This window comes from Colletotrichum truncatum (genome assembly GCF_014235925.2).
Source record: "Colletotrichum truncatum strain CMES1059 chromosome Unknown Contig_0005, whole genome shotgun sequence".
Taxonomy (NCBI): domain Eukaryota; kingdom Fungi; phylum Ascomycota; class Sordariomycetes; order Glomerellales; family Glomerellaceae; genus Colletotrichum; species Colletotrichum truncatum.
Window position 1 is genome coordinate 3,372,679 of NW_027222402.1, and position 12,967 is coordinate 3,385,645.

A 12,967-nucleotide genomic window follows, 5' to 3' on the forward strand; every position below is an offset into this window, starting at 1 on the left:
GGCAGGACACATATAAGGACTCGCGTGATCCCGATTATCTGGTTACGGGTATCAGCTCAGATCGTCCTCCCCACTCCTGAGTCAATCTTTCTGTTCCTCTCTCCGAGTCCTACCTGTCAACTTGTTTTGGGTACGCCGGTGCTTCTGGCTATCATGGACTTCCTTCGTCAACGTCTTCCTGCTCCAAGGCAGGACCAGGAGGCCCGCCGGGCTCGTAAGCAAGGCGGTCCCGCCGCAGCAAACGAATCTTACCAGCCTTCACGCATCGCGCAGCTTGCCCAAGAATCGCCGGCCTGGTATACCTCTGCTGCCCGCCGGAAGCTGTATTTCCTACTCTTTCCTGCCGCCGTTGTCTCCTACGCAACAAGTGGCTACGATGGCTCGATGATGAACTCCCTCCAGACGGTATCCTACTTTGACGATTTCTTCGACAACCCACGTGGCGCGGTTCTCGGCCTGATGAGCGCCATCATGGCGTTGGGTAGTATCTGCTCAACTCCCATTGCTCCATGGGTTGCAGATAGGTTCGGAAGAAGATGGGGTATCACGACTGGCAGCTTGATCATGATTGTTGGCGCTATCCTCCAGTGCGAAAGTACAGAGTTCGCCATGTTTGTTGTCAGCAGATTCGTGCTCGGCTTCGGTCTTTCTTTCGCCACTACCTCGGCTCCCAGTTTGGTGAGCGAGTTGTCGCATCCAAAGGATCGCGTAACTATCACGGCCATCTGTAACACTTGGTAAGTAGCCCGAAGGCGAGTGTTGATAGGTAATATCAGCTGACACGAAGCAATGACACAGTTGGTACATAGGTAGTATAGCGGCTGCCTGGATTACTTACGGCACTCGAACCATCCCAAGCACTTGGTCCTGGAGAATTCCTTCTCTACTTCAAATGGCGCCCAGTGTCGTTCAGCTTGCAGCAATCTGGTTTCTACCCGAATCTCCCCGATGGCTCATTTCCAAAGATCGCGACCACGAGGCTCTCAAGGCTCTTAAGCAATATCATGGTGAAGGCGAAGAGACTGAGTTGGTGAGACTCGAATACGAAGAGATCCGGGCTGCCATTGATAATGAGAAGAGTAAGCGACGAATAACCATTTTGAACAACCAATTAAATTGCTGACTGATGGTTTAGGACTTGGAGCTACCACTTGGAAGTCCATGGTACAAACCAAGGGTAATCGTTATCGCATGTTCCTAGTAATCTGTAAGACCTCGCCCGTAACTAAACGACTTGGACACTATTGACGCGTTTCTACAGGCATGGGCTTCTTTTCTCAATGGTCTGGCAATGGTTTGATTTCATACTGTAAGTGGTCAAGCTCTTGCATCGGAGCACGTAACAGCCAAGCTAACCAAGGCTAGATCTCTCGAGAATTATGGATACTGTGGGCATCAGGGACAAGAAAACGCAGGCTCTCGTCAACGGTCTTGTGAACATCTGGAACTTCGGCCTTGCGCTCACAACCGCCTTTTTCGTAGAACGAGTTGGCCGACGCCCCCTCTTCCGAATCTCTACCGTTGGTATGCTTATCGTCTTCATTGGTTGGACAATTGCATCCGCTCGCTTCGCAGAGACCAACGCCAGCTCTGCTGGTATAGCCGTCATGGCACTCATCTTCGTCTACCAAATCTTCTACTGCATCGCCTTCTCCCCTCTGCCAGTTGCATACTCCGTCGAGGTGCTACCCTTCTCCATTCGAGCCAAGGGTATGGCTACTTATGTCTTTGCAACAAAGGCCGCCGTTTTTGTTAACCAATACGTCAACCCCATCGGTATCCAAAACATAGGGTGGCGGTTTTACATCGTGTACGTTGCCATTCTGGCGGTCGAGAGTTGTGTTGCATATGGTTGGTTTTTGGAAACGAAGGGCAAAGCGTTGGAGGAGATTGCTGTTATATTCGATGGTGAACAGGCTAATGTGCGGATCGATAACGGAAAGGAGGATGGCCCCATGGATGTCGAGGAAAGCGAAAACGCCACTTCAAAGGTCTGAAGCATGGAATCTGCCTCACATAACAGCAGATATTCTGACCATCGTTCTGAAGTTTACGTCAACAATGTCAGTGTCATGAACCGCAATTACGAGCATTAATTACATAGTGGCACTATCTCAGGTCCAAAAGGGACCATCATGATCTAGTTGAGATTTCTCCATCTGGTATGATCAGTGGTGTATTGTGACGTTTCGTGATCATAATCCTTTTCTCACACATCATGCCCTCAGCCTTTGTTTGGAAACTTTCTGCCTATGAATTCATTCCCTTTTGTTCATGAAAGCCAAAATTTGATGATGCGATGATATGTAGTGGCCCTGATACCAAGAATCTTACTCCAAAACAGTAACCCAACTCATCATGTTAGTGTTGTACCGTGGGTATTCTGTACCCAGGTAACGCACCATTCATCGTAATATGTAAGGTAGAAATAACCGTGATACTGCTAGTCAGACCAAGGTTTCATACAGACTTGCCTCAGCGTATATGTTTGATGTCCGTTCATACGGAGCTGACGGCAGGTGGCTGCCTTTGTCGCAATTTGATATATAATCCTTTCTGGATCACGAACCAGCTGCAAGAGGATGAGGTTAAACTAAGGATATGTAATCAAAGGTAAATCCCACTTACTAGCACTTTTCCTCCAAAGGAGCCGTATAATCGGCTAATTCAAGCTCAAACTTCATGAATAAAGTCGGAATCAACTATCACAGAGTTAATTTTTCAACCTTTAGATACATTTGCTAGCATTTTATCACATACCTTAGACATTTCCATCCAGCTAATATCTGTGGCATGTCAGTAAGTATCCCGCTTGAAACTTGAAAGAATTGGTAGGACAAACTTCGTCCAATGCACATTCGTGCTCCGGATCCGAAAGCAAAGAAAAACCGATCTACGATTTTGTCAGTAGTCAAAACGAGAAATGAGTTCCTCTACACTTACGCATGTCTCCGTTGTTCTCCTTGAGCCATCTCTCTGGGCGAAAAGAGTGAACATCGTGCCCATAGACATCAGTATTACGATGCACCACCCAAGGGTTAACTCCTACTACGGACTACACGACCATATCGAATTAGTATTTCTTCTTGCAAGCTAATATGTCCGGCCCTGGTCGTTGAAGCACTCATTGGGAGGCACTCTGGAAGGACTTACTCCAGCTGGCATAAAATGCCCATCGACTTGATATCCCCCCTTAGGGACGACACGCGGCAGAGTCATGCCAACAGCTGGGTGTAGCCTCAAAGCTTCGTACATGACAGCTTGTAAGTATGGCATCTTTTCAGTTTCAGCAACCGTAACAGGGTCACTGAGTTTCCCTTGCTGCCAGAACTCGTTGATCTCTTCCAGGAGTAAACGCTTGCTCTCGGGGTTTTTCAATATGTGGTAAATGATTGCCCGAATTGAGATGGCGGTTGTGTCGCTCCCAGCAAAAATATTCGATGTAGCCATAGATACAATACTAGCATTGTCAAATTGGTCGGGTTTCTCGTGGTGGACTGACAGAAGCTTTCCTAGGATGTCCTGGTGATCTGAGCCCCTATCTTGCCGGGCAGTCACCTCGCGGGCTGCAAACTGCCGCAAACTGCCATGACGAGACGTAATACCGAGCCAGTTACCTATGACAGGAGATAGATAGTCATGAAGCCAGTATAACCAGGGAACCTGACCAATCCAGGCAGCCGATATAAGAGCATCTTCAATCTGTTTGAAAGAGCCGTCATCGGAACCGACGTCCATAAACCCGAAACGCTTTGAGAATGTAATTTCCCCAATAACATCTAGCGACTGTTAGAGTCTTCAAGCCACGATTTTTTAAAAAGACGATATAGTCATGTACAATCATACCGAAAGCGTATAGTTGAGCCCAGGTGCCCATATCTACCGTTTGTCCCACCATATACTTGAGCTTGTCGAATAGCACTACAATAGCATTGTCGACATAAGGCTCCAACTCTTTCAGTGTGGACATCGCATACGGCCTGCTAACTAGACGGCGTTGTGCTGCATGAATTGCCTCATTGCGTTCTGCGAAGAGATCAAATTTTCTTCTTCCTTGCCAAACGCTGTACCAGTCGGATTTTCGGAACTTGGACCCCGCACCTACATCTGTCATTAGCTTGACCGCCTATTCTTATTCATGGTATTGAGCTTGCCATAGATTGCCTTGATAGCTTCGAGGTCTGAGATGCTCCTGTCTTATTGTTAGAGAGTATTTTCTATCCGGATCGCCGTCATCCTTGTCATACACTTCGCTTGGTGCGATGCGCACTACCTTTCCATGAACCTCATGAAGATTTATCATAATCAAATGAAGGTCGCCTTTGTAAGAGTGCCATGTAAGCCATAAGCGTGTGATACTTGCCCAATATGGTCCAGGTATCCGGGCAAAAGGCGAAAGGTAGCGCTGATAGACGATCCATGAAAGAAGGAAAATTGCCGTTGCAATCTGGAAAGCCACCGACCAAGGGACCCAAGCTAGGCCAACCTGACCAACTACTTTGTTCATTTTCAGATTTTTTGCAACACGGCAGGAAAGTACTGAAATGCTATAGTCTTGAGGATAAAGTCTCACAGTCTTTTGTGTAAAGAGACTGAATTTTGATCTGTTCCAGAGACCTGCTATTTGACACCTCGGTTAGCCGCCGCTCACTAACCAAGCGTGGAGTCATGGTCGGATACCCCGGGCTGGGAGCCCATGAACGTACGCCAATACTCGAACGGAGTGCGGGGTTAAAACCAATTATGCTGTGTCCCGGTCGCATATCTCAACGTGCCTCCAACTACTCCCGGACGGCCACTCGGCAATTGAGAAGGAGGAGTTCCCAGCGGCCCCATTGTACCAGACGGCCCCACCATGTCCGGCGGCCCCGCCCCCGCCTCATCCAGTCTCTGGGAGTGACTGGTTGGCACCGTGGATGCGGGTATTCGGGTTGGTTCTACCACTTGCTGTGGTACCTCAGTATCCCTTGTAGCCGTACCACTGCCCGCAAGGGTTGTCGAGATGCCTTGCCCAAGATGGTATGTAATACAGTCACCTTATTGCACATTTTGCATGCCACGCTGAGATTCGTTGGCATCAGCCTGGAAGTCCGCTTGGGTAAGCAGGTAGTGGTCAGAAGCAGAATGAAGGCTGTTGATGTAGGCCATTCTTCCATATAGGTCATCGGAATCGAACCGTCCCTTTCGTTCTTGTAGTAAGCGAGGCCATCTCATTGGATTCTAGTCCCAGACTTAATTACTATCAAAAGGGCCATCATTCAATCTGTTTGTCAATTTCGTTAGTCATACACATACAAATATATTCAAGGTACTGTTAAACTTGGGTCTTGGGGTTTTTCACGTATTCCAAGAGATGCCCACTATTCTGTTATAACTCGTCTACAATCGCGTCATTGTTTACGTTGTTTCATAGGAAGGAGCAGTGCGCCTGAACAAAAACATCAGTTCTGATAGACTGAGAATACATGTTTTAAATATTGTCGGCCAGACCAAAACCCATGATTAGAAGTATTTTTATTATTCTAGACGTTGATCCGGACGATGTCGTGGAAGTCAACGAAGCTAGCCGGGTATCGTGTGCCGAACAGCGAAAGATGAGGGATCGAACAAAAACAGAGGACCAGCTGCATCAGTTGCCCGTGCATTGAGATAATAAGATATTTTGCGAAGAAAGAGCGGTTGATGTAGACAGATAGTATTTGTTCTCTTGCCCTTATTAAGACATCAGGATAGTGGACGCCGCTCCGTCCTGTGCGTAGAACAAAGGTGGCAGGGTCAAGTGCTCGTTATAACTGGCTAGCTAATGAGTACGAAGTCGATTGAACTTGAAACTTAACCATTTCACCAGAGCCCTGCCGGCAGCCTCTTTCTAATGATCTTAGCTGAAGCAAAAGCTTGCTATCAAGTAACAAGTGACTCTTCACTTCCATCATCAGCCGCTGATTCCGGACACATGCAGTCACCCCCCTTTTAATTAAGGTTGACTGATCATGCAGCGAGATCGGTAGAGCAGGCGTATTTTCCACCAACCAGAAAAAGTGTCCGGTCGTCAAGTCCCAGGTCGCCGATATCCATTGCTTTCAAATGAAGTTGCAGGGAGAGGTGAGGTAAATACCAGGCACTCCTCTCCTACCATAGTCAAACCTTCTTTTGCCCCAGCAAGCCGCGGGTTGGGGGCAGCGAGGGGCAGCTCTAGTATCAAGGCGCATTTTCAGATTTTAGACACTGCCGAAATGCTAACAGACCAACTACCGGGGGAAAGGGAAAGGGCTGTTGAGGAAATGTGGGAGCGATTAGTGACCTTAACTATGGCTCACTTAGAGTCAGGTGCGACAAGATCACCCGCCGCCTCAAACTGGCGAAGCAAAAATGGGCGGGCAGAACATTACGAGACAAGTACACGCATGCAAGTAGTTGTGTCCTATTGGCTTGGGATATACTTGGCTTTAAGAGCTATGCCTCCTTCCTGGAAAGGCCTAAAATGAAACATAAATACGAGGTGGCCCTGGTGGAGAGATCACTATGTAGAGAATTTTAACTTTTTTGATAAGTCTAAGAAACTTAGACTAAACAGGGCTGTGATAGTTTCCTCGTACAGATAAATAATTTGCCCATTGGTAGACTCTATCGATATCGCGCTTTCACACGATATAGTGTAACTCTTGTCAAGATGTATGGGGTATCTTAGGTAACTTGAAAAAGAAGAATTGTAGAAGAGATGAACACATTTCATTTTATAAGTGACTCCATTACCATTTGGAAAACGCTGGGGCCTGTGGAATGTCATGTAAGTTTAGCCAAAAAAAGTATGAAGGTGTAGGTTTTACTTTCAATTAATATGGGAACGCTAAATGGTCCGAAAGATGAAATTCAACGTCGCAATCTTTCTGAGAAGTGTCCGCGCCATAGTTGTCACTAATAAAGTCAAAGTCTGTAACGTGTCTTACTAAAATGAGCTCCGTGAGCACCGCCTGTCACGTGCCCCTATACGTGAGCATCTCTCAAGTAGCACATTTCCATCAGCCAGACAGTCAACACGAACACGATATTACGCAAGGCGGGCACTCTGATCTTAAAAATTGGGGTTGCCATGCTCGTAACGAACACTTTGCGAGCCAGTAAGATTGTAAATTGTAGATTCAGTCCCGTAGCCCTGAGCTTTTTCAAGCTTCCGAACAACTGCAAGTAACAAGCAAGCATCACCCTCAGACACCAAGCACGAGTCAATTCGAAAACCATCATGTCTAGGAATTTAAGTTCCAATACTCCCTTGTTGTAGATATGCGAAGTGGTTCGAAATTTAAAGTTCTCGGCCCATGAGTAAAGAGCCACTTTCAAGACTCCAATGGTCTAAAATTGTATTCATCCGGCGGCTAAGACTCACGAGGTTATCACAGAATATAAATAACACGCATCCCAGAGGCATAAAACTTGGGTTCTCTTCTGTTCTTGCGACACTCTCAAAACGTAAATCACCTCTGTTCGCAAGTCAATCATAGACAATGTTATCCGTTCGCTTCATCTCTCTCCTCTTCGCCAGCTTCTTGGTCACAGGCGCTGTGGCCGATGGAGGAAGTGGCATCGCCGGCTGTAAGTCAAACCGCCAAGTTGGAATAATTTGTAACTCGCTAAATGACTTCTAGCTCCCTGCTCTAAGCAAAGAGACTGTTGTGCTTGCGATGTAAACCAAGGACAGCAGTTAACTTGCAAGGGTAAGTTGGAATCTCTCCAATTCAAAATACCTAGTTGAATACTGAATGATATATTGCTTTTGTAGTTGCTCCCGGGCAAACTCGAGGAACTTGTCAGACCAATGGCTTCCCTTGCGCAGGTTCTTGTAACTAAATCACTTGCTCTCTGAAGTGGGAAACGATATTGATGTATCGGTCAAATACAATGCGACTCAATCATTGTTGTGGTCAATGCAGCACCATACCGTTTGTTCTGATAATCGAGGATATTGAGCCCACTTTGTTACGACTCCTACAAGAAAGGTCTCTTCCCAGGCAGATGTCAAAAATAATTAGCCGTATGCTCCATCATGTGTCAGACCGATTTGTGAAAGCCAAATTCTAAAAAACAGATTGATTGATTGAAAAAATAAAGACTAAGATACGGAAACTTCTGATAAGGACTGTGTATGCACTCGATCTGGCTTTATAACAATTCCCCTGGCTTAAATGCAGTAAGGAGAGCCATTGATAGGATTGAATGAGCAAGTCTCGCCCGCCTTACAAGCTCCGCCCCTCACCCATTTACCCTCGGTAGAGCACACATCCCAGCCCCAACCGCCATCAGATTGTAGAAAGCTACACTGATAGGTTCCGGGGGCACAGACGCGGCCGTCAGTCTTTGGCGTACAGTAAGGATATCCAGCAACAGGACTATATGTGCAAGTTTCGGAAGCAGCACAGTCGAGAGTGTGAACCCAACTGCCAGCCGAACTGCACGTTTCAATACTCCAGCCTTTGGAGGCGTCGTATTTGCACTGGTACTTCCCAGGGAAACACTGTTGTCCGGTATTGCTGGGTGGGACGGTGGGGGGTTTTGGGACGCAATATGGTGAACCGTTAATGGAATTGAAGATACAGATTTCGGTAGCAGCGCAATTTCCGCCGTTTACCCACTTCGAGGAGGTATCGCAAACATCCCAGCCCCAGGTGTTGTCTGTGTTCTGGCGACACTGATACTTGGCGGGAGTACAAACCGCGCCGGTGTTGACTGGGGGTGGCGGAGACGGGTCGCCAGTGCCGTTGGGAGCCCGCTTGATGTTTTCAATTTGAGGAAAGGCAAGGATCAAGGCAGGGAGAAAAGCAGCTGTGAGCATGAAAGAGTTCATGATGATGGAATTGATGTTGGTAACGATATTGTCAAAGGGAAGAAAATGACTTGAGCTGATGAGTGAGCTAGAAACTTTTGCAATGCTGTGGGTTGCTGGCTGAAGTGCTTGATTTGGCTGAATCAGAAATTCCCATGCACCAGGAGGTTGATGCCAGGTTTTATACTTAAATTGCTGTAACTTTAATGGTATATGTCTCTGGTATTCAACTCTGTGCAACAGTATGTTTGCAGTTATATCGGTGCGGAGGTTATAGCCACCACACAGTGACAAGATCACCAGCGATATAGTTAACAAGTTACTATTATTGGAAACTGAGGGGCGGTGTCCTAACGTCACACATGTGTATGTTAGCAGGCAGAAACGCCTTCAATCTTAATACGAGGGCTGCGATACGATAGATATGATTTTGTGGCGGCACAGAGGATGGTCAACACCGAATACTTAGAGGGGCACACTGATTCGTGGTTGGTCAAGCAGTCGTAATCATTGGTGTTAGACTAGGTCAGCCGCAGACTTGGGCTGAAGCGAGCAAGACATTTGCTAGGACGTCTGACCAACCCACTGCGACGTTCTCCAAGGATCGTTTTCACATACGTAATGTTTATTAAAGACACCGAAAACTAAAAATTGGCAAACCCAACTTTGGCCGTATGTATTGATCTCGAATCATAACGTGAAAACGAAGATTTTTGTGTATGGTTGAGCAAAATTCTGGCCCTCACAGGGCATGTTATGTGTTCGTACCACGACAATTTCTCGACTGTCTGATGATGTATAGATGTCCTTATCCGATACAATTGCTTGAATCGATGTAATTGTTCCAGACTCCGTGGTAGAACTCTCTTAAGGGGCCTAGGAGGTCTTCCACAACCTAAAGCGACACCAAGGAGCATCAACGGAAGTATACTGGCGTCTCCAAGGCTGGAAAATCATTTCGGAGTAATGACACCCCGTGGCTTTCTTATCCGCTTTTGCTGCATCAAAGTTAACACACCCCTCTGCAGTACTGAAAGACATGGAATTTGTCCAGTCACGACGCCGTTGTTCAAGCATATTTGCTGCAGACTGAAAGGCCCCCAAGAGGGAGTCCGATAGGTCAGGCATGGAAGCATCATTTAATGACATGCTGTTGGGACCAAATATGTGCCGCTCAGATTGAGTCATAGTCTGCAGTATGAGAGCTTGACTAGTGGTCCGAGGAATCATCATGTGGGGTTCAAGGACCTTGCAGAGTGTTATTCATGAGAGTATATAATACCACACTTTCGTACAACTGAGACTTTTTTCTCACCAACAGCCTCTTTTAACGGAACGCCGCGTCAGACCACGCATTCCAATGCTCAAAATTCAAAAAGTTCCACACCACGTTCGGATCAACCAGATTAGCATCGAAGTCGCCAGGGATAAGATTTTCGCCGAGCTCGTTCGGTCCGCGGTGGACGTTCATATCTTCGGTGATAAAAAGGGGTGCCGCTTGCATAGGCTGAGCTTCATCTTGAAGCTTGATCATCGACTCAGCCTCGGCTGGCAAGTTGACAGCTGTCTGTTTTTGGATTCCGGGATTCTCGGGTTTTGCTGCGACGTGAAGCAGCTCTGTAACTATTTCGGCACATCTGCGTGCCACTGCAAGCATTTTCATCGCTTTGAATATCTCGATGCTCATCTCCAGGTTCTCAATGACTTCTTCGGCTGGGAAGGGGGATATGTTTGAGATAAGGACATGAAGCAACACCATGCAGGCATCAAGTAGATACATGCAATTATACCACCTTGATATATATTAGTTAGTGATGGTTGAAACATTAGAGAAGTAGCTCATACCATGTTCTGAAGTAAGGCCGGTGAAGGTAGCTAGTATGCATGAATCTAATCGTTTCAGTCGCAGCCTTAACACAGGATGACACATGACGAGATAACGTCTTGCGATCTGATTCTGGAGTTTTGAGGATCAGGAATTGGCGGTGGAGTAGGATTCTAGCATTTAAGAAGCCTGGAGTACTCGTTAATTAGAGTCTTACAACCGCCGTTGTAGTGGAGGGTTGGCCATACGAAGTTTAAGCACAGTCTTTTGTTTCATGGCGAACTCGCTATCTTCCAAGGACGATGTATCAAATCGGAGTTCTCTCGGGAGGCCTGATTTCCAATCGTCGAGCTCTCGATCTAGATTCAGCGCTGTCTGAGAGAGTCGCTGCAAAGATGTGTGGCTATTATGGAGGCTGAGGTTGTCCGTCATCCACATGAGAATCTTGGCAAGATCGACCATGGGGTTGATAAGGCACGATGATGAGCTGACGAACCCCTAGTTGGATAATCAATACACATTTCAATGACAACTGAAGCAATTAACTTACAGCAGTTTTTGGGAATGGGATTGAGTAGGAGCCTGGTCCTCTCAGACCTGACTGTCGACCGGCAGAGAAGCACATTTCGCTAAACCATCAGCACATCATTCGGGATACAATATACTGTACGACTCACATCTCATGAGAATATAACGACCTGCATGACGTCAGAAAGTTATTCTACCAATAAGAGGGCGAGTGCCTTACCACCAAAGTAAACTTTCTTGACTTGTCTCAGACCGGATATTCGTGGGGATACCCATAGCGGATGCAGTTCGAATAGCCATTCCGCTGTACATGTAGCAACTATGAGGCTTGAGGGCATTCTGGCAGAACACCGACTAGAGCATATGAGTCGGAGATCATAGGAATTTGAAAACACGGTTTGACTCACCATGAGGAAGAGTGTCTGCGCCGTTTCAAGTGAACTTGACTCGCAAATGTCCTCCAGATAGAGCTTTACCTTCTCAAAGTACCGTCTAGCCAGCCGGATTGGTGGGTACGTGGTCTCGTTCTCCCCTGGCTGCTCTGTCCGATCCAGAAACTGCAGGGTGTGATCCTCCATGAGTAATGATGTCTCTCCCGCAGTGATAGCCCCAATAGCAAGAACAGAGTTGAACAGTGAGAGAAACCTGGCTCCCCGCCGCTGTTGAAAGGGCTCTTCAAATCCAGTCTTTTTTTGCCAGACCTCATCTTCACAACGCCTCACAAAAGTCGACTGCTCTAGGATCGGGTGGATATTGTGTAAATTCTGGAAGTAAAGCCGAACACATTCTCGCTCGACTTCTGACGCGAAAGACACATCTGCCGCGCTAAGGGTTTTCCCATTTCCGTACTGAATCGAGTCACGTCTTGTACTGTTTGACGGTGTTCCCTTTCCTGGAGTATGGCCGTGACGGTTGTCTGGCGATGTTGAGTAGTCTGAGCTATGAAGAAGGTTAACGACAGAGGTCTGGTTCAAACTCTTTCCTGGTGAGTTTTTGGTGTCCGTTGGACCGACATGCGGTTGCTTTTGGGTGCTCGTATTCGCCCTCAAGCGCAGTCTGGCAAGGAAATAGAATGTTCCGGTTGGTCCGTAGAACTCGGCTCCTTCGGTGTGATCATTTACTTGCCCCAGCCCATCTACCTCCTGCTCTGATGAAATTGACGATGCCCTCTCGCGCTCTGGCATAGGCTCCGGCATGATCTGCGGGTTCGCGCTCTCCACCTTCAGCGGCTCATCTAGACTAACCGGGGATGGGTGAAGTTGTTCCGGCAGTATCGGTTGACTTTGACGGCGTTGTTGGATACGGCCTGTCGGGTCAACCATTCTCTTACTGGGGCCACAATCAGAAAATGACGCGTACAGAATTTATCTTGTCATCACACGCGACATACACTTCTTCCGGTTTCTCCTTATACGAGCATGAAAACTCATGTCCTATACACACGTTAGGCTTACGTCTTGATTGTTCGTGGTTGATATTCCAGTTACTTACGGACACAATTCGAACACGGCGAGCTCCCATCACACTATCAAGAAACAGGTCAGCCTTTCCTTCCAGTCATGTCACCTTAGATCATTAATGAGGACTAGCCTTGACTTTACGGGCCCTGCATGTCCCACACGCGACCGGGGCACGAGGTTGTCGCTTTCTCTTAAGAGTGCCAGGCTCAGAGTTATTGGCGACGGGAGCGGGAAGGGTGGGGATTTCGGCCTCCATACTCTAAACTGATTTGACGTTAGATTCGCAAGTACGTTGCAATTAAGGGTCGACGAACGTATGTGTGAAGTGTGAACAAA

General features: G+C 47.2%; 4 protein-coding genes across 4 annotated transcripts; 1 reads left to right on the top strand and 3 right to left on the bottom strand.

Annotated features, from left to right (window-relative positions):
• Positions 1 to 153: 153 nt before the first annotated feature.
• Positions 154 to 1,997, top strand: CTRU02_208981 (hexose transporter protein; the record flags this gene model as incomplete). The annotated part of the gene is made up of 5 exons (XM_036726067.1): positions 154 to 737; positions 799 to 1,079; positions 1,136 to 1,207; positions 1,262 to 1,309; positions 1,366 to 1,997. 5 exons carry the CDS (start codon positions 154 to 156, stop codon positions 1,995 to 1,997), a joined length of 1,617 nt encoding a protein of 538 aa, XP_036582260.1.
• A 630-nt stretch (positions 1,998 to 2,627) lies between these two features.
• Positions 2,628 to 4,507, bottom strand: CTRU02_208982 (cytochrome P450 oxidoreductase; the record flags this gene model as incomplete). The annotated part of the gene is made up of 7 exons (XM_036726066.2): positions 2,628 to 2,702; positions 2,761 to 2,786; positions 2,843 to 2,893; positions 2,944 to 3,055; positions 3,154 to 3,779; positions 3,847 to 4,126; positions 4,235 to 4,507. The coding sequence occupies 7 exons, from the start codon at positions 4,505 to 4,507 to the stop codon at positions 2,628 to 2,630; spliced, it is 1,443 nt and encodes a 480-aa protein (XP_036582259.2).
• A 3,669-nt stretch (positions 4,508 to 8,176) lies between these two features.
• Positions 8,177 to 8,839, bottom strand: CTRU02_208983 (uncharacterized protein; the record flags this gene model as incomplete). The annotated part of the gene is made up of 1 exon (XM_036726064.1): positions 8,177 to 8,839. One exon carries the CDS (start codon positions 8,837 to 8,839, stop codon positions 8,177 to 8,179), a length of 663 nt encoding a protein of 220 aa, XP_036582257.1.
• Positions 8,840 to 10,145: 1,306 nt separating this feature from the next.
• On the bottom strand, positions 10,146 to 12,887 carry CTRU02_208984 (C6 transcription factor; the record flags this gene model as incomplete). The annotated part of the gene is made up of 9 exons (XM_070205183.1): positions 10,146 to 10,611; positions 10,664 to 10,832; positions 10,892 to 11,141; positions 11,194 to 11,272; positions 11,321 to 11,341; positions 11,392 to 11,525; positions 11,579 to 12,513; positions 12,551 to 12,604; positions 12,806 to 12,887. 9 exons carry the CDS (start codon positions 12,885 to 12,887, stop codon positions 10,146 to 10,148), a joined length of 2,190 nt encoding a protein of 729 aa, XP_070061258.1.
• Between the last annotated feature and the right edge of the window lie 80 nt (positions 12,888 to 12,967).